The sequence below is a fragment of the Pistacia vera genome, unplaced genomic scaffold (assembly GCF_008641045.1).
Source record: "Pistacia vera cultivar Batoury unplaced genomic scaffold, PisVer_v2 Contig127, whole genome shotgun sequence".
Lineage (NCBI taxonomy): Eukaryota > Viridiplantae > Streptophyta > Magnoliopsida > Sapindales > Anacardiaceae > Pistacia > Pistacia vera.
Window position 1 is genome coordinate 198,393 of NW_022195325.1, and position 25,458 is coordinate 223,850.

General features: G+C 36.3%; 3 protein-coding genes across 6 annotated transcripts; all 3 read right to left on the bottom strand.

Moving 5' to 3' along the window:
- Positions 1-5,440: 5,440 nt before the first annotated feature.
- Positions 5,441-11,102, bottom strand: LOC116121623 (homeobox-leucine zipper protein ANTHOCYANINLESS 2). 4 transcript variants are annotated; one of them, XM_031407564.1, is made up of 9 exons: positions 10,299-11,102; positions 9,997-10,211; positions 9,775-9,892; positions 8,982-9,665; positions 8,687-8,788; positions 8,380-8,592; positions 7,025-7,199; positions 6,556-6,923; positions 5,441-6,181 (listed from the first exon to the last, which is right to left on the bottom strand). In XM_031407564.1, the coding sequence occupies exons 1-9, from the start codon at positions 10,467-10,469 to the stop codon at positions 5,795-5,797; spliced, it is 2,433 nt and encodes an 810-aa protein (XP_031263424.1). In that variant the 5' UTR covers positions 10,470-11,102; the 3' UTR covers positions 5,441-5,794. The 4 variants fall into 4 exon arrangements, with proteins under 4 accessions (XP_031263424.1, XP_031263422.1, XP_031263423.1 ...); XM_031407562.1 differs by having other exon boundaries at positions 6,556-6,926; XM_031407563.1 differs by having other exon boundaries at positions 9,997-10,214.
- A 4,301-nt stretch (positions 11,103-15,403) lies between these two features.
- On the bottom strand, positions 15,404-19,833 carry LOC116121676 (probable methyltransferase PMT13). The gene is made up of 7 exons (XM_031407614.1): positions 19,162-19,833; positions 18,823-19,026; positions 18,523-18,733; positions 18,177-18,438; positions 17,620-17,994; positions 16,918-17,013; positions 15,404-15,837 (listed from the first exon to the last, which is right to left on the bottom strand). Exons 1-7 carry the CDS (start codon positions 19,585-19,587, stop codon positions 15,615-15,617), a joined length of 1,797 nt encoding a protein of 598 aa, XP_031263474.1. The 5' UTR covers positions 19,588-19,833; the 3' UTR covers positions 15,404-15,614.
- An 893-nt stretch (positions 19,834-20,726) lies between these two features.
- On the bottom strand, positions 20,727-23,930 carry LOC116121684 (COP9 signalosome complex subunit 1-like). The gene is made up of 6 exons (XM_031407621.1): positions 23,414-23,930; positions 22,959-23,279; positions 22,570-22,686; positions 22,377-22,462; positions 21,714-21,948; positions 20,727-21,280 (listed from the first exon to the last, which is right to left on the bottom strand). The coding sequence occupies exons 1-6, from the start codon at positions 23,801-23,803 to the stop codon at positions 21,104-21,106; spliced, it is 1,326 nt and encodes a 441-aa protein (XP_031263481.1). The 5' UTR covers positions 23,804-23,930; the 3' UTR covers positions 20,727-21,103.
- Between the last annotated feature and the right edge of the window lie 1,528 nt (positions 23,931-25,458).

Genomic DNA, 25,458 nt, shown 5'->3' on the forward strand with positions numbered 1-25,458 from the left:
AAAAACACGCTCCAATATGAATGAAGCAGTTGAGACCAAAAATGGTTATGAGTTATTTAAATTGATTAACAACTCTGTAATCAACATAGTTCTATATTTGAACTTTTTAGATAATTATATTTATATGATATATTAAAAATGGTTTTAATCAATTAATGATAATATTAAGTGACTCAATCGTCAGCTACCTGCTTAAAGGTAATCTGACAAGAGACAAGCAGTTGCCAATTAATTAAGGGTGAACGTATATATACATATGTATATCTGTGCGTAACATCGGAAGATGTCATTTATTCATCTTTCCTGCTGCTGTTTCTATCCACTTTATTAAATTTGATTCTGAGTTCGTTTGATGTATAATTAATAATCTGTTTAAAAAGGAGGGAATATTAATTGACATACATATGTTTCAAATTTCAGTGGAAGTTGATATTTATCATACTTTGTCACTGGACAGGAGGTTTGCAGTTGCAGGAAAAAAGAAAAGACTGGTAGATAGTTTATTGGATTGCCTGGCAAATGGCAATGGTCCTGCAATGCTCATACTCTTCATTAATTGCACCGTAGAGTTCCAACTTACAATCGTCCAGTTTCCATCCTCGTATTTAATATCTTACCCACCAATTTCTGCCTTTTTCAATTATTCAATGCTAAAAGCCTCTGTTCATAGACCTTTCATCATCATCCCCGCAACAATCAAGGCATTAAATGTTTCACAAAACATTTCAACAACATTATCTCCATCTCTCCTTTATTATTTTTGCATATACTTTCTTATATTTCTCTTACTTTTCATGCTGACCTTGTCAAAGGGTGATTTCCCGGTCTAAAAAATACGAAGCCCTTTCTCAACCAGAAGCCTTTTGTTTTGTATATCATCTATAGAAATTTACGTAACTTGGATCAGAAAATCAACCAATCTTAATCATTACTTGAGAAATGAGAAATCTTTTGGATATAATTAGTTTCAATATTATATGTATATTGTGGTTTTGAAATACAATGATTTGGTATTCATATTGTTGAGGCCTATAGATAGTTCTGTAGGACATTCCGGGTCAAAACTTGCGGTTTAAATTTCTGAAATAGGAGTAAATAGTTAGCTGGAGATTGACTTTTCGTCCCTGACACTTTAATATTCAATTTTACGTGAAAGTGATGACCGATAGATTATATTGTACACATCGTATCAAAGATTGACTAAACTTTTAAATTATAAAAGTATTGTTTGTTTGTTTGATGACCTGCGGCTGCAAGCTAGAATAGCTTCAGTTATAAGCTTTTTAGATCATTAATATTTAGTTAGTGGAGGTTTTATGCTTACCATCTGCTCAATAATTAATGACAAAAAGGTCAAGTCTCCTCTCCATCATTCACCGCAACGTCTATTATTCAACTTTCAATCGTGGTTTCTTTTTAGCCACACCCGCATCAACTGTTTAATCCATTATTGAAAGAATTAGTTGAACTCAACTCACTGCGGCATACTCAGATTACAAATTACTAATCTACTATAATCCTTTGTCATGATCAAAATAAACATATTTACTCGATGAAAATCCAAAAAATCAGAAGAAGAGAGAAACAGGGAGACAGTCATAGTTAAATATTATATGAAAGATGTTAAAAATAGTAGTAATCCAACTCCGGCTTTGTAAATGTGAATTAGAAACAAAATTTATAAAGGAAATGGTCCCTGAATGAGAGGTATAGAGGCCCACAAATAATTTAGCGAACAATGGGAAGATGAACACAGAGGTTGATAGGGGTTGAAAGTTAGGGTGTTACTGGTGAGAGTGGAGCCCAAATGCATGTGAATGTGATAGGTGGGGATGAAGCATTCAAGGACTTTTTCGGTAATTGAATTGGACTGATATATGACAAAGGATGAACAAGAAGAAAGCAACCAGAAGATCCAAAAACTATGTTTTTATTAAAATTTGCGATCTTATATATAAAACCCAACTGCCATTCCCTCTTTCGGATAGCATTTCACTTTCTTGACTTTAATGCCTTTCGTCCACACCTACTTGGATCCAGATATCTGTGATCCTCACGTGTATGGGAGACTCGTACAAAACCTAATTCATGTCCCACATGCACCACCGTCCTGTAATTTTTGCTTTAAAAATAATCTGGGTATCACTTTGTCACTCAATTTCCATCACTTCTAATAACCAATCCATAACTGGAATTAAAAGATTTTGCATATAACATATATTTATTTTGGAGAGTTTCCTCAAAAGACATGTTATATATACATATATCTTAATGTTCTCTATATACACTCCCAAGTAGAAACGCTACCTGGTTTTAAGGTCGTCTTATAACCAAAAAGTCAATCATGGAATATTTCCTCTTGTAGTTATGTTATGACTTGGTCTCAGAAATGTTTTTCTTTGACAACAATTTATCTGGGTGTTTGTTNAGATAATTATATTTATATGATATATTAAAAATGGTTTTAATCAATTAATGATAATATTAAGTGACTCAATCGTCAGCTACCTGCTTAAAGGTAATCTGACAAGAGACAAGCAGTTGCCAATTAATTAAGGGTGAACCTATATATACATATATATATATATATATTTCTTTGCGTAACATCAGAAGATGTCATTTATTCATCTTTCCTGCTGCTGTTTCTATCCACTTTATTAAATTTGATTCTGAGTTCGTTTGATGTATAATTAATAATCTGTTTAAAAAGGAGGGAATATTAATTAACATACATATGTTTCAAATTTCAGTGGAAGTTGATATTTATCTACTTTGTCACTGGACAGGAGGTTTGCAGTTGCAGGAAAAAAGAAAAGACTGGTAGATAGTTTATTGGATTGCCTGGCCAATGGCAATGGTCCTGCAATGCTCATACTCTTCATTAATTGCACCGTAGAGTTCCAACTTACAATCGTCCAGTTTCCATCCTCGTATTTAATATCTTACCCACCAATTTCTGCCTTTTTCAATTATTCAATGCTAAAAGCCTCTGTTCATAGACCTTTCATCATCATCCCCGCAACAATCAAGGCATTAAATGTTTCACAAAACATTTCAACAACATTATCTCCATCTCTCCTTTATTATTTTTGCATATACTTTCTTATATTTCTCTTACTTTTCATGCTGACCTTGTCAAAGGGTGATTTCCCGGTCTAAAAAATACGAAGCCCTTTCTCAACCAGAAGCCTTTTGTTTTGTATATCATCTATAGAAATTTACGTAACTTGGATCAGAAAATCAACCAATCTTAATCATTACTTGAGAAATGAGAAATCTTTTGGATATAATTAGTTTCAATATTATATGTATATTGTGGTTTTGAAATACAATGATTTGGTATTCATATTGTTGAGGCCTATAGATAGTTCTGTAGGACATTCCGGGTCAAAACTTGCGGTTTAAATTTCTGAAATAGGAGTAAATAGTTAGCTGGAGATTGACTTTTCGTCCCTGACACTTTAATATTCAATTTTACGTGAAAGTGATGACCGATAGATTATATTGTACACATCGTATCAAAGATTGACTAAACTTTTAAATTATAAAAGTATTGTTTGTTTGTTTGATGACCTGCGGCTGCAAGCTAGAATAGCTTCAGTTATAAGCTTTTTAGATCATTAATATTTAGTTAGTGGAGGTTTTATGCTTACCATCTGCTCAATAATTAATGACAAAAAGGTCAAGTCTCCTCTCCATCATTCACCGCAACGTCTATTATTCAACTTTCAATCGTGGTTTCTTTTTAGCCACACCCGCATCAACTGTTTAATCCATTATTGAAAGAATTAGTTGAACTCAACTCACTGCGGCATACTCAGATTACAAATTACTAATCTACTATAATCCTTTGTCATGATCAAAATAAACATATTTACTCGATGAAAATCCAAAAAATCAGAAGAAGAGAGAAACAGGGAGACAGTCATAGTTAAATATTATACAAAAGATGTTAAAAATAGTAGTAATCCAACTCCGGCTTTGTAAATGTGAATTAGAAAAAAAATTTATAAAGGAAATGGTCCCTGAATGAGAGGTATAGAGGCCCACAAATAATTTAGTGAACAATGGGAAGATGAATATAGAGGTTGATAGGGGTTGAAAGTTAGGGTGTTACTGGTGAGAGTGGAGCCCAAATGCATGTGAATGTGATAGGTGGGGATGAAGCATTCAAGGACTTTTTCGGTAATTGAATTGGACTGATATATGACAAAGGATGAACAAGAAGAAAGCAACCAGAAGATCCAAAAACTATGTTTTTATTAAAATTTGCGATCTTATATATAAAACCCAACTGCCATTCCCTCTTTCGGATAGCATTTCACTTTCTTGACTTTAATGCCTTTCGTCCACACCTACTTGGATCCAGATATCTGTGATCCTCACGTGTATGGGAGACTCGTACAAAACCTAATTCATGTCCCACATGCACCACCGTCCTGTAATTTTTGCTTTAAAAATAATCTGGGTATCACTTTGTCACTCAATTTCCATCACTTCTAATAACCAATCCATAACTGGAATTAAAAGATTTTGCATATAACATATATTTATTTTGGAGAGTTTCCTCAAAAGACATGTTATATATACATATATCTTAATGTTCTCTATATACACTCCCAAGTAGAAACGCTACCTGGTTTTAAGGTCGTCTTATAACCAAAAAGTCAATCATGGAATATTTCCTCTTGTAGTTATGTTATGACTTGGTCTCAGAAATGTTTTTCTTTGACAACAATTTATCTGGGTGTTTCTTTTGGCAACAGATGCCGTGGTTTATAAAATGTTCTGCTATATGCCTGCCTATATCATAATATGCTTTAGAATGTGTCTTAAGGTGAAAAACCACCAACATCACAGCGGTCTTGTCACGATATCAACAAAGCAAACAAATTAATTCCATCCCACAAGATAAAGATTTAGGTGATATTGATATACCCAAAAATCAGTAATCCATTAACCCACCTATCAAGTTATATAGCTGGCAGCTCGTAGCCGATGAAACCAAAATGTTGGGTTACTCTCCGAGCGTTTCACAGTCTGTCAGATACCATCCCAACAACGTGTCACATAAGAATTGGTTGGTACACGTAACCTCATATACAAGGCCAAACTGTTAGCATTAAATGAAAGCAACGCCACTCCCAACACTTTCTGCTTTCTAATTTAATGCTTACACCCCACCGCCTTCTTCCCTCTCTCCACCACCACACATACTCCACTTTCAAACCATATCCACATTTCCATTTATATAGAGAATTGAATGATTTAATTTTTATCAAAACCAACATATAATTAAGTTAACATCATGTCATTTCATTACAAGAAGAAGAAGAAGTCCAACAAAAATATAAAAACGCCTCCAAAAAGATCGATTAAATTAACTATCAGAAAACAGAATTTAAATTTAAACCACCTTTTTTTTTTTTTTTTTTTGGGGGGCGGGGGGAATATTTTCTACGTCTTGAGCCAAGTCAGGGGTGAACCTGAGTCAATACCCGAACCACCACCCTTGCCTTGTGTTAAGAACAGAGAAATTCCGAGTCCATGAGTCTTCGGTCCTATCCTATCCTTAACACCATGCAAGGAGTTTTGTGCGCGCGGTTCGTTCTTGACTCAACACCCCCTCATCACACACACAACCAACCAAGCTCTCTCCGTTTTTAACACACCACAACGTATTTTAAACACACACCCAATCCATGCACAACACACAACCCGATTCATTCATTGTCATGTTAAAAACGTAAACCTAACTAAGTGACTTCACCACCACGTGATGTGATGTCTTTCACTAGCTTTCACATTGAAGAGCAGCCTTGATCTTCTGAACAGTGCATGAGATTAGATTGTTTACAGTCTCCACCGACTCTACAGTGAGCTTGGCTGTAGGAAGACTATTCACCAAGATCTGGAAAGCCACTGTTAATAGGGACCCACTCACTCTAGGTGATCCACCGTTTCCATTAGTGGGTCCATTACCCATGGGCCCTCGTGAACCTGGACCATCTGGAACAATAGCAAACCCAGAAGGAAGGAGAGCCACGTAAGCTGAATCACCACCGTTCATAACAACGTGCATGGCGGGTATGTCAACGGGCGCGTACACAACAAGTGACCCAGCCGCGTCAATGCATGTCTCCTGCAGAATCAACATACTGCTCTGGTTTGCGTTCATAGCCTGAACAAAAAGCAAAATCGTTAGCCCTGGTTTCAGGAGAAATTTACAGGAAGTGCCATTTTTAACCCCCAATCATGTTATAAAATAACTTTATCAATCAAATCGATGAGGTCAGATGTATGAAGAAAGCTAGCAACTGTCCTATATATTGACTTTTTTAAGCGAGTTGTCTCTGTATCTGCCATGAAACTGTCTTTTATAGATACTTCCAAATTCAAAACTGTCCTCTTTTTATCTCTACACGACAAACTAATGCGTCCAATGAAAGTCACTTTTTTGTCCAAGATTTTAATATTATCCTTGTGCTCATTTGATTTCTTGTAGCAAAAAAATATCAACTTTAAGAGATAGATATATGGAGAGAGATTATTTACGCTAGCACGAAGGAGAGAGACGCAGTTGCCGTGGTCTTGTCCCTTGGCTATATGGGCCATTTCTTGCATCGGTCCACCATTGGAGAGTATGTCCCACTCACTTCTAAGCCGTTCATCACGTAGAAAATCAAAGAGTCTCTGTGGAGAGACAGGCAACCAAACGGAAGTTGCAGCGCTCAACACAACGCCCGGTGGCTCACCTGGATCATCAACGCTCTTTCTAGTCATAACTCTAACATCCTCATCCACATTACCAGCATTAAGTTTGCTCCATTTGTGAACAGTTGAAGCACAAACCCCAGCACAAAAGTTATCAGTCATTCTCTGGGCTAGCTTTAGCATGCTTCGCCGACCACTTGCAGTTATCGCTGCTACATTATATTAAACATGCTCCATAATCAATATTAAGTCTAATTTAAAAAAAAAAAAAAAAAAAAAAAATTTATTAGTATTGTTCATTATTGTAAACCTGTGTGATCTCTGGCGGAGACAGTGGAGGACATGAGAATCGCGAGGCATTCGCATTGTCTTTGAAGAGTAGCAACCCACCGTTGGGCACCGAACCCCATGCCCGAACTTACCAAGGGTTTATAAAGCTGGTGAACTTGGCTCTCATCATACTCTGCATGCTCGACCCAAGTCACCTGCAATATATATTTATTAATTATTTTAGTTGAAAATAAATTTCAATTTCTGGCCATAATCTTGATTACATCACGTTCATGGGATGAAATATTTCAGTCAAACATAGATCATTAAAACAAAGTGGGAAGAGAGAGAGTTTGGATTTTAATATTATAAATTTAATAGGTCACATTGACAAATGATATATGAATAATTATCTAGCAAATAAATCTCGAAAGTGGGTCAAGATTGGGCTCAATGAGGGAAATGCTGTGACAGAGACTTTGTGTATAATGCATAAAATATTGGTAGAGATAAAGTTATTTAAGAGTTAAGAAACAAAGGACAGCGTGGAGGGTTGCATCGAGATATGTACTGATGTCCACTCAACAAGTTTTAGATACTCGTAAGAAAACAAAATAGCCAGTCTTGGAATTTGACTTGAAGGTCTCCTCCCATTAAGTAAAAAAAGAAACACATCATGAGGCTGGAACCAGATCACACAGAGTTACATAGCTTAAGTATAAAATCTATTATGGGGATAACCGAGATGGCATCAAAGATTGGAATAGAAACATCAAATGTGTAGTTTATTACCAAAGTTGACAATTTCAAGGCATTTACAATATATGTGAAATTAATGTGTTCAAGGCACAAAAATTAGGGTAATAGAGGCTTCTATTCATAAATAATTCTGTAACCTCGATTTGCCCCAGTACGGGGCCTAATATTTTAGTATATGATTAAGCAAACCCAGTTGTTGAAACTTGAAATTGAAAATTAAAATGTTGCATACACAAGAATAAAATAACAGTTTAGGAAGGTTCAGATTCGTCGATAATCTTGATATATCTATATATATATATATATAAAATAAAAAATTATATGTATCGGGAAGCAAGCTAGGCACTGACAGTGTGGGGATACAGTGAGTAATCACTAGACAAACAAAATTCTTTGATGCATGAGCTCTAAGTAGGATTGGGAATGCAAATGCCCATGATTTTTTGACCTGGTGTTTTCCTCCAAAATTAAATGCTGTCAACTAAGCTCCAGTGTTGCAGTTAGTTCAACAAACTTCTTTTAATACTAAAGCAGAAGAAAGCCTACTCGGAAAATTAAAGGACATTAAATGCATAGAAAACAAAATAAAACCAGTGAATTACAAACCATCAATTCTAGAAAATTGCAATTAATTACCTTGGAGTAGCCATTGGGCATATCATGTACCACACAGCCAGAAGGAAGCCTCCTGCAGTTCACAAATGTGGGTGCACCAGAAGTTTCTCGGATGGAGTCAATGGATACATCGACCACAGCCCATACACCTTCTGCGTGCTGCTTGCAAAAACGGAGGAAATTCACCTCCCGAACAGGAACCAAAGGAGATAGTACTTGAAGCTCAGCATGCATCTAAAGCCAAAATGTTAAATAAACAATTGATCAAATATGTTCTAATTAATATACGAATGAGACTGCATTAGATAATTATATAGCTGTAACCTACCAACTGAAGTGCACCATTCCTGGTTCCTCCCATACCACTAGATATCACATCAGTAGTAGAGGTTCTGGCAATCATGCAAGGAAACATCTCCGCCCAGCGATTCTATGAAATTATAAACCAACAAAATTAAAAATCAATTACGGTCCAGAAGAAGAAAATAAAAAATAGGCACGACACTGTTTAGAGAACAAAAACAAAATAGACGAAGAAGAATTTTCTGACGAACAGATTGAAGCGAATCTTTAGAGAGAGCGCTGAAAGGTAATGCCTCTTTGCATTCAAGAAAGTTTCTTACCGGGTCCATCAAAGTCTCCACTAGTGCCAAACTGTTGATGATTACCATGCCAGTCTCCCTGGATGATTCACTGACAAAACCATTAGGTTTCAAGCCAATGCAAGGAGTGAAAGTTCTCAAGTATTCCTCCTGATTTAATACTTCTCTTCCTCCTTCTAGGCTTCTCATCCAAAGAGGCTCATCAGTTTGTGCCATCTTAACCAATTCATCCATAGCAGCCAAAGCAAGCTCCAAAAACATTGATCTCTCAATCGATCTATCGAAACCTACACCAGTAGTGGATCTGTTTGGAGGCATCCCCGACAAAGCACCTGAAATCCCACCTCCAAAATCAGGCCCCAGTGGCAATGTTGTGGTCACTGTGCTTAATCCGCCAAAACCATTGCTCCCAACTCCAAGTTCTAAACTCGAGTTTGGCATGCCAGGAGCAATTGTAGACAACGAAGATATGGGACGCCCCAAAAACTTGCCAGCAAGTGCACAAACTCGATCTAACTCGTCCTTTAAACGGGCATTCTCGATCCTCAAGTGCTGTTCTTCTAGAGATATGTCACCGATTATTGCAGGACCACCACAGTTGGTGCAAATTGGATTTCTCATTGCATCTCTAATGGACATATTTTCAGCTCGAAGCTTGTCGTTCTCTTGCCTAAGCAACGAGTTCTCATGACGTTCCAGTTGGGTCTGATGCAGATAATCACCAAAATTTAAGCTCACCGGCTAAATTAGACCTAACATAAATGATAAAACTAAGAAAAAAGAAAGAAAAAGAATCCTTGATTCTTGTTTTTACCTTCATCTGGGTACGGCGATTTTGAAACCAGAACTTGACTTGCCTAGTCTCCAAACAAAGCCTTTTACTAAGCTCCAGTCTTTGTTTCTCGTCGGGATGAGGACACTCTTTGAAGAGACTAAACAAAAACAAGAAGAGAGAAAAAATATCACATAAAAAGAAAATCTATGGAAATATTACTTCATCATACCACTACTAAAAAGATGATGAAGTGAATCGTACGATTCAAGTTCTTGGATTTGCTGAGGAGTGTGTCGGTGATATCTCTTCTTTCTTGGAGGGTTGTCTGCAGCGTCTAGATCATCACCAGAAGCACCATCCATGTTATCACTTCCAGATCTACTTTCATGCTCATCTTCTCTGCTCCTTCGACCAACACCTGTCTCAAAGCGTTCACCCATTCTTCCCATATCACCTTGGTTATCTATATTTGGTTGCTGCTGAAAAATCAGCACAAGAAAAAACTCGATCAGTTTCAAATAAAAAGAAAGCACAAACAACACAGAGTGAGAGAGAGAATATACAAGAGCGAGAGAGAGTCCAGGAGAGTTGAACATGGATTTGGTGATAGGAGGAGTTACAAGGCGGGGCTGAGCGAGTGCACTGGTGGGCATGTTGTTACTATATGGTATATCAGCAACGAGTCTTGAACCACCACCACCGGAACTATTCTCAAGAAAACCTCCAAAACTCATCAAAATAACTCCTTTTTTCTCTATATATGTTATCCCCCTTCCTCAGATTTGCTTCTTCTTCTTCTCTACAAATTTACAAACACTCTCATTCACTGTTTTCCGGTCTTTACCCAAAAATTGCAAAGAAAAGATGTTTATCAAAATATGTATATTATATATAAGGTGGCTTTGGACAGACCAACAAAAAAAAAGGGAAAAAAAAAAACTAAGAGAGGCAGAGGAGACAAAAGGATTGAAACCAAATGTCTCCAACTCCCTCTCCACAAAGAAGAAGTGTTGTTTATGGAGAGAAAGAAAGAGAAAAAAGGCAAGCAAAAGCCAGTAATTTGTAACTGCTTAGCTCTTCGTTCTCTATCCCTCTCTCTCTTTTTTCTTAAGAGTAAAACCTTCTCCTGTTCTCCCTCTTAAAAGTTTCTCCCTCTACCTAGGTCTGCCGAACACAACAAGTAGGCCTTAAAATCAACTGGTTTATGTTGAATAAAATGGGAACCCTAGTTTGGGCAAATGCTATCTCGTTCTCTGCATGCTTGACTATCCCACTATAACCTTCCCAAAGGAAATTAAAAATAAATAAAAAATAAAATAAGAAATAAAGCGAAAGACTTGCAGAGAGAGAAGGAAAAAAAAAGGAAAGGAGTATGAGAGAGAAACGGAAACAAAACAAAAAGGTGAAGATAAAACGCAATATGTGGACTCTTCGAAGCCTTACAAATACATGCCACCAAAAAGGGTCGGTTGACTCTCTCACTCTTTCTCTCTCCATTGCAAAAAAGTCTGTGATTGACAGTCAAGTAAGATATCTGTAAACCTTTTTAACTCTCCTTTCCGAGCACTGTGAAAATCTCAAAAAAAAAAAAAAAAAAAAGTTACAAAGACACAAGGTGAAGAAGGTTCAGATCCATTAGTATTACGGATTACCCTTCTTCTTCTGTCTCTCTCTTTCTCTCTCCCCCCTAAAACCAAACGTTGGGATCTGTAATAACATAAAGATTAGATTATAGACAAAAACGAATTAGGGTTTGATAGTGTTAAGTCAATGGGGTTAGTCTGTAAAAGCGTGTAGTAAGCAGTAAAGCAGGCGATGTTGGGGCCAGAGCCAGTGCCAGATTTGAGCGGCTTGGCACAGGTTTGGCGTAAAGAAACCCAACTTACAGCCGAATTATATTTGACAAATCAACTTAATTTCAAACTCAGTGACTGTTTTCGTTAAGTATATATAACGACAATGATTAAGAGTTAATTGAGGTGGTATATAAAGTTGTTATGCCTAAATAATCAGGGGCGTTTGATTGGTGATAATGTCATCTGATATTATTTGATTATCACGTTTGGTTGTTTGATTGGTGATAATGTCATCTGATATTATTTGATTATCACGTTTGGTTGTCAAGTAATATAAGATTGCGATAATCTTCAAATACTAATAGTAACTACTATTGGTAATATTGGAGGTAATCTGATTATCTCAATTTTCTTAGGTATTCTGAGATTACCAGGGTTATCCTTTTTTATTATAATTTTATCCCTTATTAATAAAAATTTTAGACAATAATGCCCTCATTTTAAAATAAATTTACATTAATATCCTATTTCAATTTTACCCTTATTTAGCTAAAATTTTGGACAATAATGTCCTTGAATTTAAAACAATTTACAAACCACTGCCACTCAGCCACCACCACCACTGCCACTCAGCCACCACTGCCTACAGCGGCCAACCACCACGGACCGCCTCAAAAAACTCGTTGGAGTCCCTAAAAAAGAACGAGTTTCGGTGGGAGGGTCCGTGAGTCATCGCTATGGCCATTTTCGGCCATCAATATGGCCGAAAACGGCCATATCGAAGCCTCTTGGTCACGGTGAGTTGCTGATGGGGACTTTCAGAGACTTCTGGCGGTGGTCTGCGGTGGTGGCAGGAGGTAGGGGTGATTTCGTAATAAATTAAAGTTTTATATAAGCAGTGGTGTTTTAACTAAATCTGAAATATTGGGGGTTAAAAGAAATTATTCAAAAATTAATAATAAAAATAATATTATATTAATATTTGTAAAGGGGACAATTTAGTAATTTAAATAACATACCCACCAATTTATTCCCCATAACCAACCATATTAATATAACATACCCACCAACTAACCAAACATATTTTCTTAAAGATTCCCAGTAATCTTTCAAGGTAATCTATCTTTCCAGTAATCCAACATTCCCAGTAATCTAACATTCCTGAACCAAACGCCCCCTCAGACGTAAGCTCACAATAGTAATCAGAGTTCAGAAAAACTTTGTGTCATCTAGACGTTGTTATGTCGCACAAGAACAAACAATGTAAGGTTGTCATCAGCGTGGCATGTGAGAGCTTGGTTTGTGAGTGGCTAAGAATTGTCTATCTGCTCAAGTCCTACGCGATTTAAGGATATCTCATGTACAATAAACCAATGAGAAGCAAGTTAGGAATTTTGCATGATTATTACCTTGATTCCCGCAACTATAAATCGAGGGCTCATCTTTTATTTACGAGATCCCCGATATTTTTAATCTTCTAAGAGCACTTTCTTTCTTTGTATTTAAATTCTCTCTAGATTGTAACTCGATTCGTTGTCCGCGACAATCATCCATCAATACAAATATAGTGGATATAGGATTTGCTTTTGAGCATTTGAACTACTTTAAAAATTCTCTTGTTTGTTCTTTCGTTGCACATTTACACGTGCATATTATGTGTAATTTATAATTCTGCTTAGCACTTTACACATGCGAGTTGTTAGTGTCAAAATCAAGCATCAACAAAATTGTTAAAAGAATTATGATTATCTAAATCCATTGTGTATGTATTGGATGATGGGGTTACTGTACAACAAGAAAGAAATTGAACATAAATGTTAACTGAATTACAAACATTCTTCATTTACATTGAAAACTAGTGTTAATAATTTTAACACTACCAAATAATGTTGCAGTCAAGGGTAATAATTGTTCTGTTTCACTATTATTGTTATTATTAAATAAATAACACCTCCTTTCTTAATTCTATAATTATAACAACCAAATTAATCGAGTTGGATATAATCTCAGGTTTTTATTTAATTTTCAACTTAATTATTTATTGTATTAATTAAGTCACCTTATAATTATTGCCTTATGTGTGTATAGAATTCACATATTGTTAACATAAATAAATACAGTGTTATGGTGGTAATTAACAATGATTGTTTTGTGAGAGATTACTTGAGGTTGAGGAGTCTTAATGGTTCATGTGAACCACAATCATATAAAATAATTATAATATTTTCTTTTAATTAATGCAACTTTGTGAAGGGTCAATCACTTATCGATTTCATTCTATATATTAATTAATTCATCATCCAAATTCACAGTTAAACTTTATAAGAACACAGATGGAAACTTGAATGCAGTAGTATAAATGAGTTATTACACATCCAACTTCTCCCTGTTCATCAATTATATGAATAATAGAGATTATAAAGAGGAGTAGCTGATGCCTGATGACTTTTATGTTTCTTCTAAGAATGGCAGATGCTATGTTTGCCTACAACAAAAAGGAACCGACGGATTACTCTTTACTTTTTTTCTTTATTGGTGATTGGGGGTCTCCGGGCCAGCTTGCGCATAGTTCAACTAATCATTCGGAGTCCTGAAGTTGACAACCGGATAAATCTCCTAAATAAGGACCTCATTTAACAAACTAGGTGGATTGAATTCAAAATCTCTTGAATAATACACTAAAGAGTTCTAGTTGAGACCACCACTTACGGGTGGTTAGATTACTCTTTACTTCAATCATCTTATAATTTACTTTTTACTATTTACAACAAAGGCAAAAACAATATATACTTAAATCTTCAAATTACTATTAATAGCACAATTGATGCAAGTAAAATATGAGAAGAGGAAAGGAGTGGAGGTGGGTAAAGGTGATGTAACAATCAACTGACCCACAACCCACATGACCTTTCACTCTCGATGGAGGTGTAATCCCAACCCAGGCGGACCCCTCCAATCCCCATCTCCCTTAACATCTTTATTTATTTGTCCACCCAAACCAATTCAATTTCTTTGTGAGTTTTACAATCCCCCGAGGCCCATCACACCTTTCCTATTCCCGTAGCATTTATGCCATTCCCGTTTTCCACCACACCACCTCTCTCACTGTCACTCTTTCAACGTAGAAATTTATGACTATTGAAAAGGGCACTCTTTCAACTTCAAACATTTTGAAGAGAACAATTTCTCATCCCTAAACTTACACAACCAAATTTACTTCCATTAATATTACGCCTTCGGTCCCAATTAACTATTTTGGGCTGCAATGGGAAACTACATTAAATTAAATAATTGGATCTTAAGATGGGCCTCCCTTATTTTTTACAGACATTGTATCAAATCTGATGTGCCGTCGGCCCCCTTTGTCCGTTGCTCCACCGTTTTCAGATATTTGCCTCGTCATATCATTAAGTAACGACAATGAATCCTTTCTTAAATTAATTACAACTCACACCAATTTTAGATAAAAGACTATGATGTGATGCCTGAAGTCAGAGACTGTGGATCCCGTGAGGTGAGGCTCCTCCTCAACCATTGTTATATTTATTTTTATTCTTTGTGAAATGAGGTAAAACATAGAATTACAGAGATTAGACTACAGATTGTCCATATTTCATTAAATCATTAACACGTGAAAACAGTGGAGGGGCCACCCTTACAACTGTGTAAACACGAGCATGGAGGTTGGATTTTGTTGCGAAGCATGAGGCAGCGTTTAGGGGGTCAACCCATATCACATTCCTCCACCTATTCACTGACACTGACCCATCCCTCCACCTCCACAATAGACATAATCTCAATCTTCTGATTAACAAAACTTCAATCTCAAATGCTATTATCTTATTGCTTATCATTGCCATTGATATCTTGTATACTAACATCAAACTGCAGAGTCTTTTAATTTAATTTTTTTACTTTCACAAACACATTCTAACCCTAGTGTTTCGTAAAAAACACAAAACAATTGTGGAACAAGTAAACTACATCGTTTGATGTAATGGAGATAACATATTGGCTTCAATTAAGAATAAAAATGACAAGAAACGAATAATACCTATTATTACAGACACCAAAAACTTTCTGTCAGTGGGACGTTGACGGTAGCTTCCAAAAGTTTTTGGTTGCAACAAGAATCTTCTCTCGCCCATTTGATTCTGGTTCTTTCTCATGTATGGCAGTTGTCCAACTTACAGCATGAGCTATGCGGCTTACTTTATCAATGACTTCAGGAGAATCTCTAATAATCACTGTTCCCTCTGGACGCAACATTCGATCCATCTCAACCATTAAATCTACTATGCTACACCTGCAGTAGATTCATAAATGATGATGAGCATTTAATATCAAAAGCAGACTAAACATTTATCCAATGCCAGAAGAAAATGTAAATTAAACATCACATTAGGGTATAAGATAGATAAACAATGCCTGCTTTTATATGGGTCCAGGTCTTCAAACGATAACAAAATAAGGTGCAAAAAAGAAAAATGAGATTATTTGTAGAACTGGAGTCAAGTTTAGCAATAACAGAAAAAATATGTGAGCAATGAGCAATAGTTTTGATCAATATTAACCAAGATTTTATGAGATAAAAAAAGAATGAACGGGTACTGGTTGCATTTGACTCATTTACAGGCAACTGACTGCAGCATGCAAACTCAAAACAATTCCACGGAGCCACATGCCAACCACAAAGGATGTGAAAACCAGCCCACCTATTGTGAATTCTGATTCATTGGATCATATATCCAAATAATTTAAACAGTATAAAGGAAGAATAATAGCATTGATTTATCACAATGCATTAATTGTCGCAATTGAATAATCCAATTTATAAATAACAAAGATTTAGGGGCTGTAGCATCATCCTATCTCTATTAGATAATTTAAGTTTTTGCCAAGCCAATATTTGATAAACTAAATATAGACATGACTATATCTCCAAACACCCAAAGACAAAGGAGGGACAACGGGAGAATTGAGCATATCTTACATATGTTCAGCAATAAGCAACAAAAAACCCTTATGCCTTTATCTGGAGAACTAACACTCCCAATGAAAGAGTTAACAACATACTAACTCAGGCAAGCAGTGGTAGTAATTTGTGGGCATAATACAACATACTATGCATTAAAAGATAGTATGTTTCAATATAATTCAACCATGCTCTTCCCTTCAAGAGCCACAAATACAAAGAGGAAAGAAAAGGAAAAAAAATTTGAAGGATAAGTTCAAACACCAAACAGGGTCTTATTAAAGCAGTTGGCTCTGTAAAGGAATGTTTGAGCAATTAACAGTTTTTTCGGCATAAACCATAAACATATAACATATGTTAAGAAAACAAAGAAACATAGTGTTGAAGAATAAGATTATAGATCATGTATACCTGTTCTTCCTTAACCCTGGACTTCTTATTAGTGATTCAATACCAGCCACATGGATTAGATCATAAGTACGGGGATATGTTGAAAAAGGCTCACACCTATCAAGATTAATCAGAAATAGTGTACGATTAGTAAAAAATTTCAATAAACTAACATCAATCCAATTAAAGACTGACAGAAGTTAAAACATGCCATGCCTGAAAGAAAGGGGCAGTGATCAAGAAAACATGCAACTAGGAATGAAAATTGAGCACAATAATAAAGTAAAAGTTCAGTTGAAATCCAAGATATATTTAACTCCTTGTACGAAACAATTTCATATGGGTAATATCAATTGCAAATTATCCTAAATTTATAATTCGTTCATTAGAGTTTCAATAACCAAGACTGGCCTGATGCAAGCTAAAAGAATTCAAGTGGAATTACTAATTGGAGAAAATATTTTGTTTCAGATATATTAGCACAATAGAAGACTTGACCAACAGAGAAAAACTCTGGTAAAACTAACCAAACAACTAGCATAGCAAGTGCCAGGGAGGCCATAAAAAGCGGCTTTAATAACAAATTTTTTATTTTTCCCCCCTCTCTTTGATAGGAAGGGGAACAGATTTGGTAATTAGTATTTATCATATGTAACAATTCTTGTCACTTTTGTTTGCAGCTGTAATCAAAGAAAACACAAAGACAAGCTGAAAAGAACTCACCAGTCATGATAGACTCCAATAAGGCCTCTGTCATAAATTACACTGAGAGTTGATGGTTTGCGAGCAGGAACAACATTCATCACCCAGACAGGATCAGATGCAACAGCGGCTGCAAAACCTCCAAAAAATGCATTCATGTCCATGATATTGCGTACAGCTGGAGTTCCTAGCTTCATGTTCAAAGATTTCTTATAGTAAGCAACTCTTCTTGACCATCGCCTTGTGTCAGCCTCGAATACATCATACCCGTTTTTCATGAACCCAGCCCTTGAAGGAGTTCTTTTTAGCCGCTCTGGCCACTTCGCGATTGTCCCAACAGAATATTCTCCTTTCACCGAAGATGTCCTACTGACACATTTCTTTAACTTAAAATACCTGCAAATCATCCAAGCTTAGGTTTAGACTCCTGGCTTGAAATATATACCATGCAGCTAAATCATTTGCACGATAAAAAATCAAAATGGAAAGAAAGAAAGAGAACAATTCTGTTAAAGTCTTAGTTTCTATATATCTTATAAAATTCTAAGAAACTAAGAATGTATTATGAGAACCATTACCATGCATAACTTGGGTCATCCGATTCGTCACACAATTCAAGCCCAAACTCATTCTGGTTGGGCAGACATGATTCTCCGGTGGGCTTCTTCCAGATGACAGTGTTTCCATCAACAGCAATCAACTCATAACATAAGGCTCTTGCCACAGCCTGGAGGTCTGCCCACTCCTTGTCTTGTTTAGGCCACTGTACTGGGGGACCAGAGATGACTAGGTATCCACCAGGCCTAAGTAATCGATCCACCTCAACGAAATAAGTTGCATCTGCAAAAGCAAGATTTCTACATAAAAGGGAGCATAATACAGGAAGCAGAGAAGAAATACAAACCAACAAAACAAAGAACTCACTATAGGCAGTAAAAGGAATCAAACATCGAGAGCAATGCACAAAATCAAATGAGAATGCAGGAAATGGAAGTCTGCGAGTGCCAAGCATGGCAACAAATGCTGGAATCCCTCTTTCTAATGCAAACTGTATCTGCGCTTTGTGCGAATCTCTAGGAGCGAAGGAGAGGGTTAAAATATCTTCCGCCAACATTGATCCCCCAAAACTGGCAACCTGCAAATGGATTAAAATTTAAAGATCTCCAAATGATAAAAGAATGAAGAAACGATAAAAAGAAAAAAAAAAATGAACACAACTCCTACCCCGCATCCCATATCAAGGGCAGTCCTCAGAGTTCCCCCATTTATAGGAATGTACTGTTTTAGTTTGTCAATGTACTTGTCAGCACCTTCGGTGAACATGGTGCCACCACCAGGGAAAGTGAAGTAGGGGCCACTCTCTTTCATCCAACCTTGGTGACCTTTCCTGTCTGCAATTTTATTGTATGGCATGTTGGCATGCCATATCTGCACATTATACAATTAAACTTTCAGGAACCCTACTTATTAACTGGTGATAGTTAGATGTAATTCTTTTATTGATCTAGCAACTATTGATTCATCATGAATAATTAATTACAAAAAAAGCAAAAAATCTCGAACCTTGCCCAAGCTCTCAGGCCAGCGAACAGGAATTTTATAGCCATCAGGAGGAGGGATCAAACAAAGCGGGGTTTCATCCGGTAAGGGGCAATGCCTTTCTCTATAAAAATTCATTTCTCTACTGAGTTGGCTGTTGCGCCTCGGATCCTCGCAAGGCATGTGGTCTACTGAGTCAGCAGGACAGGACTCGATAGGTTTCTGGTGATGACCGGCTCCAATTAAAGCCACCAGTCGCTGCCGCTGACGTGGATCGGAAGTGGAAAGAAGCAACGCTTGTCGGCCCGATGCGGCAAGAGAATCGCCAAGTGGAGTGAAGACTAGGAGGAAAAAGAAGAGAACTAATCCAAAGAAAGAGGCGGTGACTATGTCTAGGAGTTTCCATTGGCGAGCGTTACGTTTAGATGCAGGTAAACTAAGGTGACCCATTTGGATGCGATCTGATTGATTAAATGCACATTTGGATGCCCAGAAATAGATGTTCCAGGGTTTGTTTGTTTGTATTTGAAGATCAAAAAATAAGTTAAGTTGCAACACAGAGTCACAAAGAATGCAAGTGTTGCAGGGTTTTGAGAGACTTGCAGTGTGTGAAAAGTGATGGTGGGAGCTATTGCAAAACGCTACATTAGGATGACGGTGAGGGATTGTAAGTTTCAACTTTCAACAAAGCAGCATGTGGTGAGCAGCCGGCCAAACAAAGGAAAAGTAATATATATTTATATATACGCGCTAGATTTATACGTTATTTAATGGAAGATTAAAGGATATTAGATTTTCTTGGTTTAGTTGGATACTTGGATCGTTCCTTCGGTAACGAATGTTTTTCAATAGTGGCAGTCAACAGTATTTGATTTATAAATTGAGTAATACTATACTCACAAATCTTTTTAAATAAAAATCTTTTTAACATATCAACTCGTAATTGATCAGTTCGTAATAAGTTTCATCTGTCCAATAATAGATCTTGTTTGATCAAATATGAATTGATCAATTACAAACTATCACGTCAACATTTGTGAAAGAAAATTGTGAGAAATGTTGTTAATCCTATCTTTATTCTCATAAATTATACAATTAACCAAAACATAGGCATTTGCACATGTTAAGCAAGCGGGATTGATGTTCTAATAAGTAAATAACCATCCATTTCCAAGATGCTATAATCAAACACTCTTGCTTCTTGTGCTCATCAAGCCTTATCTATCTCTTCTATGGGCCGGACTATCAGTTCCACCGATGTTGAATTAATTTTTTAACTTTGGGATAAAACAAGCGCACGACAAAGTTATTTAAAATAGTCCACTCCAACTCTCTTCCTCCTGATCATTTGTATTACCAAACTAATGCTAATTGACCTGTGTACGAGTCAAGTTTGATTTTACCACTTTCGGAAATGTATTAGACTTTTGAAACATCTAATTATGTTTCTAGAGCAAGGAGTAACGTCAAGCCAAATAAACCCAATTTGAATTTGAAATCGATTATCAAGGCTTAATAAATAACTATCGGGAAAATTATAAGCTCGCTTACACATCCAGCAGAATGCTCTAGTCTATGCTGTATCGATCTAGAGAAATACAATAAACAAATCAAATCAACAAGTCTCCAGTATAGTTTTCAATTTTAGTTGAACATATTCAACATATCACAATTGGCAGGCATAGTATAGCGGCAGCAAAAAACCTAACCGATTGAAAGTAACAGCTAAAAGGAAAACGAATAATGGCAACTTTTAAAAATAATTCTGAGTATATACAGTAAAGCAACCGTCAGATGTTTGTAACTGTTGATCATGAATCCTAAATCCTCAAAATTCAATCCCCCATGAACAACCAATCTTCTTTCAAAATGTCGAAGAACCTTGCTTCCATACTAGTAGACCGAGCAAAGGAAAATGAATCCAGTGATAGACAACCTTGGCCAATCGTCCAGCAGAATTAGGGATTCAAAGTTTCCTAGAAGCCCTAAGATTGTATTCAAACTTCAGAAGATTTGCCCTCAGCAACATTGCCCTTACATCCTGATCAAATTCATTGCCAGTCTGCAAAACCCGTTGGAAAGTTGCATTTCTTTGATCCGCATGTCTTGCATACAGAATCTTGTTGTGTGAGTCAATGCGAGCCTGCAGAGATGTGATAGGGTTGATCAAGAAAAACAATACCAAACATTTAAACCCAAATTCTTCCAGAAGAACTCGATTCTAAGCCAGGATTCACAGAAATCTGAGAACTAATTTCTTTCACGTTAAGATTCATTGGTATAGGAACAAAGTTTTGTATATCCACACTCGATAAGAAATTCTATGAGAATTGCAAGAGGTGTTTGTCTCACAATGAGCCCCTAAAGGATACCACAATCAGAACAGCAGGAGTATTGTACTGTTAAAAATCTAAGAGAACTGTTGGGGTACTGACATTGTTGCATTAACACCATAGACAATTAACAGAAGAGTATAACTGAGTTTTCTGAACTCTCATTAGTCATGGAATATTTTATAATATTCAGATTGAAGCATCTATACAAGAAAGAAATATTGAAGAAAACAGCAATCATACCTGTATCTGGTTGTCAGTAATCAAGGTTTCAAGTTCTTTCTGTAGCCCCGCAACACTTGTTTTGAAAGCATTTGCCATCATTTGCAAATCAACAGACACAAATGGATGTGTATACTGGATAAGGGCTTTATTACGGATTTGATCATATAATGTCTCAACATGGTCATGCAAATGGATATCAAGTAACAGGTTTGCTTTTAGATTTCCAAGGTAATCCAGACATGAAGCGTAATGGCTGCAATAAGAGAATAAAATATAAAAACTAGAACAAGGCAGAAAAAAGAGATATACTACCCCAAAACACACCATTCACACAAAAGGCCCACCAACAGCCGATCAGGACAAGTACTCATGTCACTAACTAGAAAGTTAAAAAAAAAAAATGCTCTAAGCAGTGAGAAAACTAGTTACAATAAATGCAGATTTAGAATGGGAGAGAAAAGGCAATAGAGAAAAAGGCAAACAAGAATTTATGCTTTGAATTAACAGAAATGATTAATAAAAGTCTGCATCAGAGCTTGAGGCACTACTGCAGAATTCACTAATTAGCTGCCCATAAATTGCGACTTCAATAGATTATCTTTTCTCTTCAATTAAACATATATAAAGCCAGCTTGCAGCAACATGTCCAAAGATCAAATGAACGAAGAGATTGAATTTTACCTTGAGTAGAAATCATTAATAAGCTCTCTAACTTCAGGAACCAACTCCAAGAAATTCCGGAAGCTCACGTTGTCTATAACTTTACTCTGCCAAATAAAAACATTGAGTCAATAAACGATCTCCAAAATACAAACTAATGGAACCCGGATAAACACAATTATCAGAGGAAAAAAAAGAAAAAAAGAACACATGCTTTGAGCTCAGCCCGATCAAAACTTGCAAGAGCACAAAGTCCCCCATACGTTGCAACATCTTGAGAAGCAATAACCTCATTGTAGCTACTTCCCAGATCAGGACCCACTTCCAAGAACTGCACACATATGAAATACAAGTAAAAATACATTTCTTAAAGACGAATATACAAATTATCTTAACATGCACCTCATACAACTTCTCCACCTAAAAACAATTCCAAAAGAAACCAAAAGTGCCCAAACTCATTTCATCGAAGTCACAGTCCAACTGAAATTCGGTTAAATAATTCTCAACATTTACACAAGTTAAGCACAAACACTAGACTAGTGAAAGATCAGTAACATTCAAAATGGACAGAAATGGATGTTAGTATAGGAATTGACATACCTTACGAGCTGCATGCTTGTACTTTTTAGCCTCCAAATGAGCTAATCCTGCAGCACAACGTAGTTTTGCAACTGTAACAGGTTCAAGAGCCTCTGGTGTTTGCTCCGCTTTGCTAACATAGCTTGTCACATGGGTAAATTGACCCATCTCAATGCTAACCAAAATAGCACTCATACACATATGAATAATATGCTTCGACGTAGTGCAATAATCACGAGTACGAACATAACTTTTAAAAGCATCCCCAAGTGCACCATGAGCATAGTAAAAATCTCCAAAATCGTTGTATCCCATTCTTATGCTTTCTTTAATTAAATTTGTCTGCATTGACAGTGTATTAAATTAAATTATTCATATATAATGATGAACAGATCCATGAATATACATATATGTACCTTTCTTAACTTTTTATTAATTACTAGTATTTAAAATTTTAACATTAAACAAGCTCATACCCTATAAGCATTGAGTTCGTTCTCAAGCTTCTCCTTTCGCTGTTCGGCTCTGCGATCCACCGAATCACACCAGGCCACGTCCATGGTATAATTGGGGCCCAGTCTTCCATCAATTTTCTGCACAACCTCTCTGAAGAGCTGTGTGTTCTCCCCTTTCTTAATCTCATCGTAGGCCACTCGTAGAGCCTCGAGCTGCATCGAAGCGTTGTCGCAGTGTTCGGCAATAAACATAAGGCGTGTGATCTTAGTCCTCCCTTGGTAAAGGCTGGCGTAGGCTTCGATGTCCAGCTGCTCACCGCTTATGATTGGCCTGCTACGTGCCGATTCCTCACCGCCGTTAGAATAGATTTCCTCCATCATTGCATTTGATTGTTCGTCTTCGGCTTCCATTGCGTTCGAAGGGCAATTTTTAGGGTTAGGGTTTGGTTGATGGAGAATTTCTTTCTAATTCTCTTCTTCAATCTTCACGGTGGTGACAGAGTGGGGATTTTGGTGCAGTCCGTGGAGAGGGAGATAGGTCCGCACGGGCTTTATATTCGCCCACCCTTATATACATCAATACCTGATAAACGACCCGTTTAGTAAACGGATTACTCAGTTCACCCATACAACTTTAAGCCCAAGCCCAACACGTAAATTTCTACGTAGTGCTTTCTATAACGTGTTAATGTGCACTATCTTTATTAAAAAATAAAAAATATATAAAAATTGATAGGTTATTATAAAATCATTTTTATTAATTTTCATTATTCAATAATTGTATGGCTGACCCATTGAATTATATATCTGTACGAGACCTCCACCTTGCAAAAAACTGTGCTCATTGTTCATTTGAATATAATTTAACAACAAACTCCTTTTTCCATAACTCTAGACTTTTCCCTTCTTGGTTTCTAGCAAAATAAATCTTCAAGGTTAATATTTGATCGATAGTTTCAGGATCTCGAGAGATTAATTGAAGTGCACATAAATTAAACCGAACACCCTCAATCATAAAATAAAAAATTAAAAAAAAATCTTAAAGAATAAACTGTCAAAGAATGGTTGAAAAAAAATACAATTAGTATAGAACAGATTATTCTATTCGATTTTCAACTTCTAAATAAATACCAAAATGAAATCGTTTACCATATACGGGCGGTTATCGGTGAAACTCAAAGTATAACATAAACTCTAATTTACACTCAAAAGTATAACACAAGTTACACAACTATAATTTCACAGTTATATATATATATATACAATTGATAACTTGGGAGTTATATATATCACTTTCACTGCCCAGCCAATTATTATTTATTCTTATTGGCTTGAGATTACAGTAGACAATAACCTATAATCTATAGCTTCTGTTTTTCTTCTTCAGAAACCTTCTAGTCATTTTTGCTCTCCTGGCATTATGAAATCCGACTCCGGCCTCCCCTCATTTGATGAACCATCACCTGAGACGGTATCAATGAATCTCCTATGTCATAAGATTGGTAGACTGAAAAATGGATTAATATGAAACAATACATGCAAGAACATTACAGATGAATATATATATATGATATACCCGTATCTTGGGAGGTGTTAAAGGAGAAAACTGTGATTTGAAGAACATTAGGAAATTGATGATCTTGAACGCAAAGCCTCAGACCATTGATTCCCAGCGGTTGTTGACCCCAATAGCAAACCAGGTGGGTAATAACAAGTAGCAAAGCAGCTACCAGGCAAGCAGCAACCATCAACATTCTTTCTTCTTTCTTTAAGTAGTAGTTTTGAGTCTAGCGCGATATACTGCTACTGGTAAGAGAGAGCTTTTTGTTATATATAAACATGGCGTCCTCATATTGTATTGACTCCTTTTCGACTTTAAAAAAATATCAGATCTGTCAACAAACTTGTTAGATTATAGTTGAGCGTTAGCATATATTAAGAACATTTAATATAGACGTACGTAACAGGAGAAAAAGCTTATCTGAACTCCAAAATAAGGTTAGAAGAATGAATAACTGGTAGAGACGACAGCTAAGTTAACTTCATCAAATTAAGTTGTGCTTTTT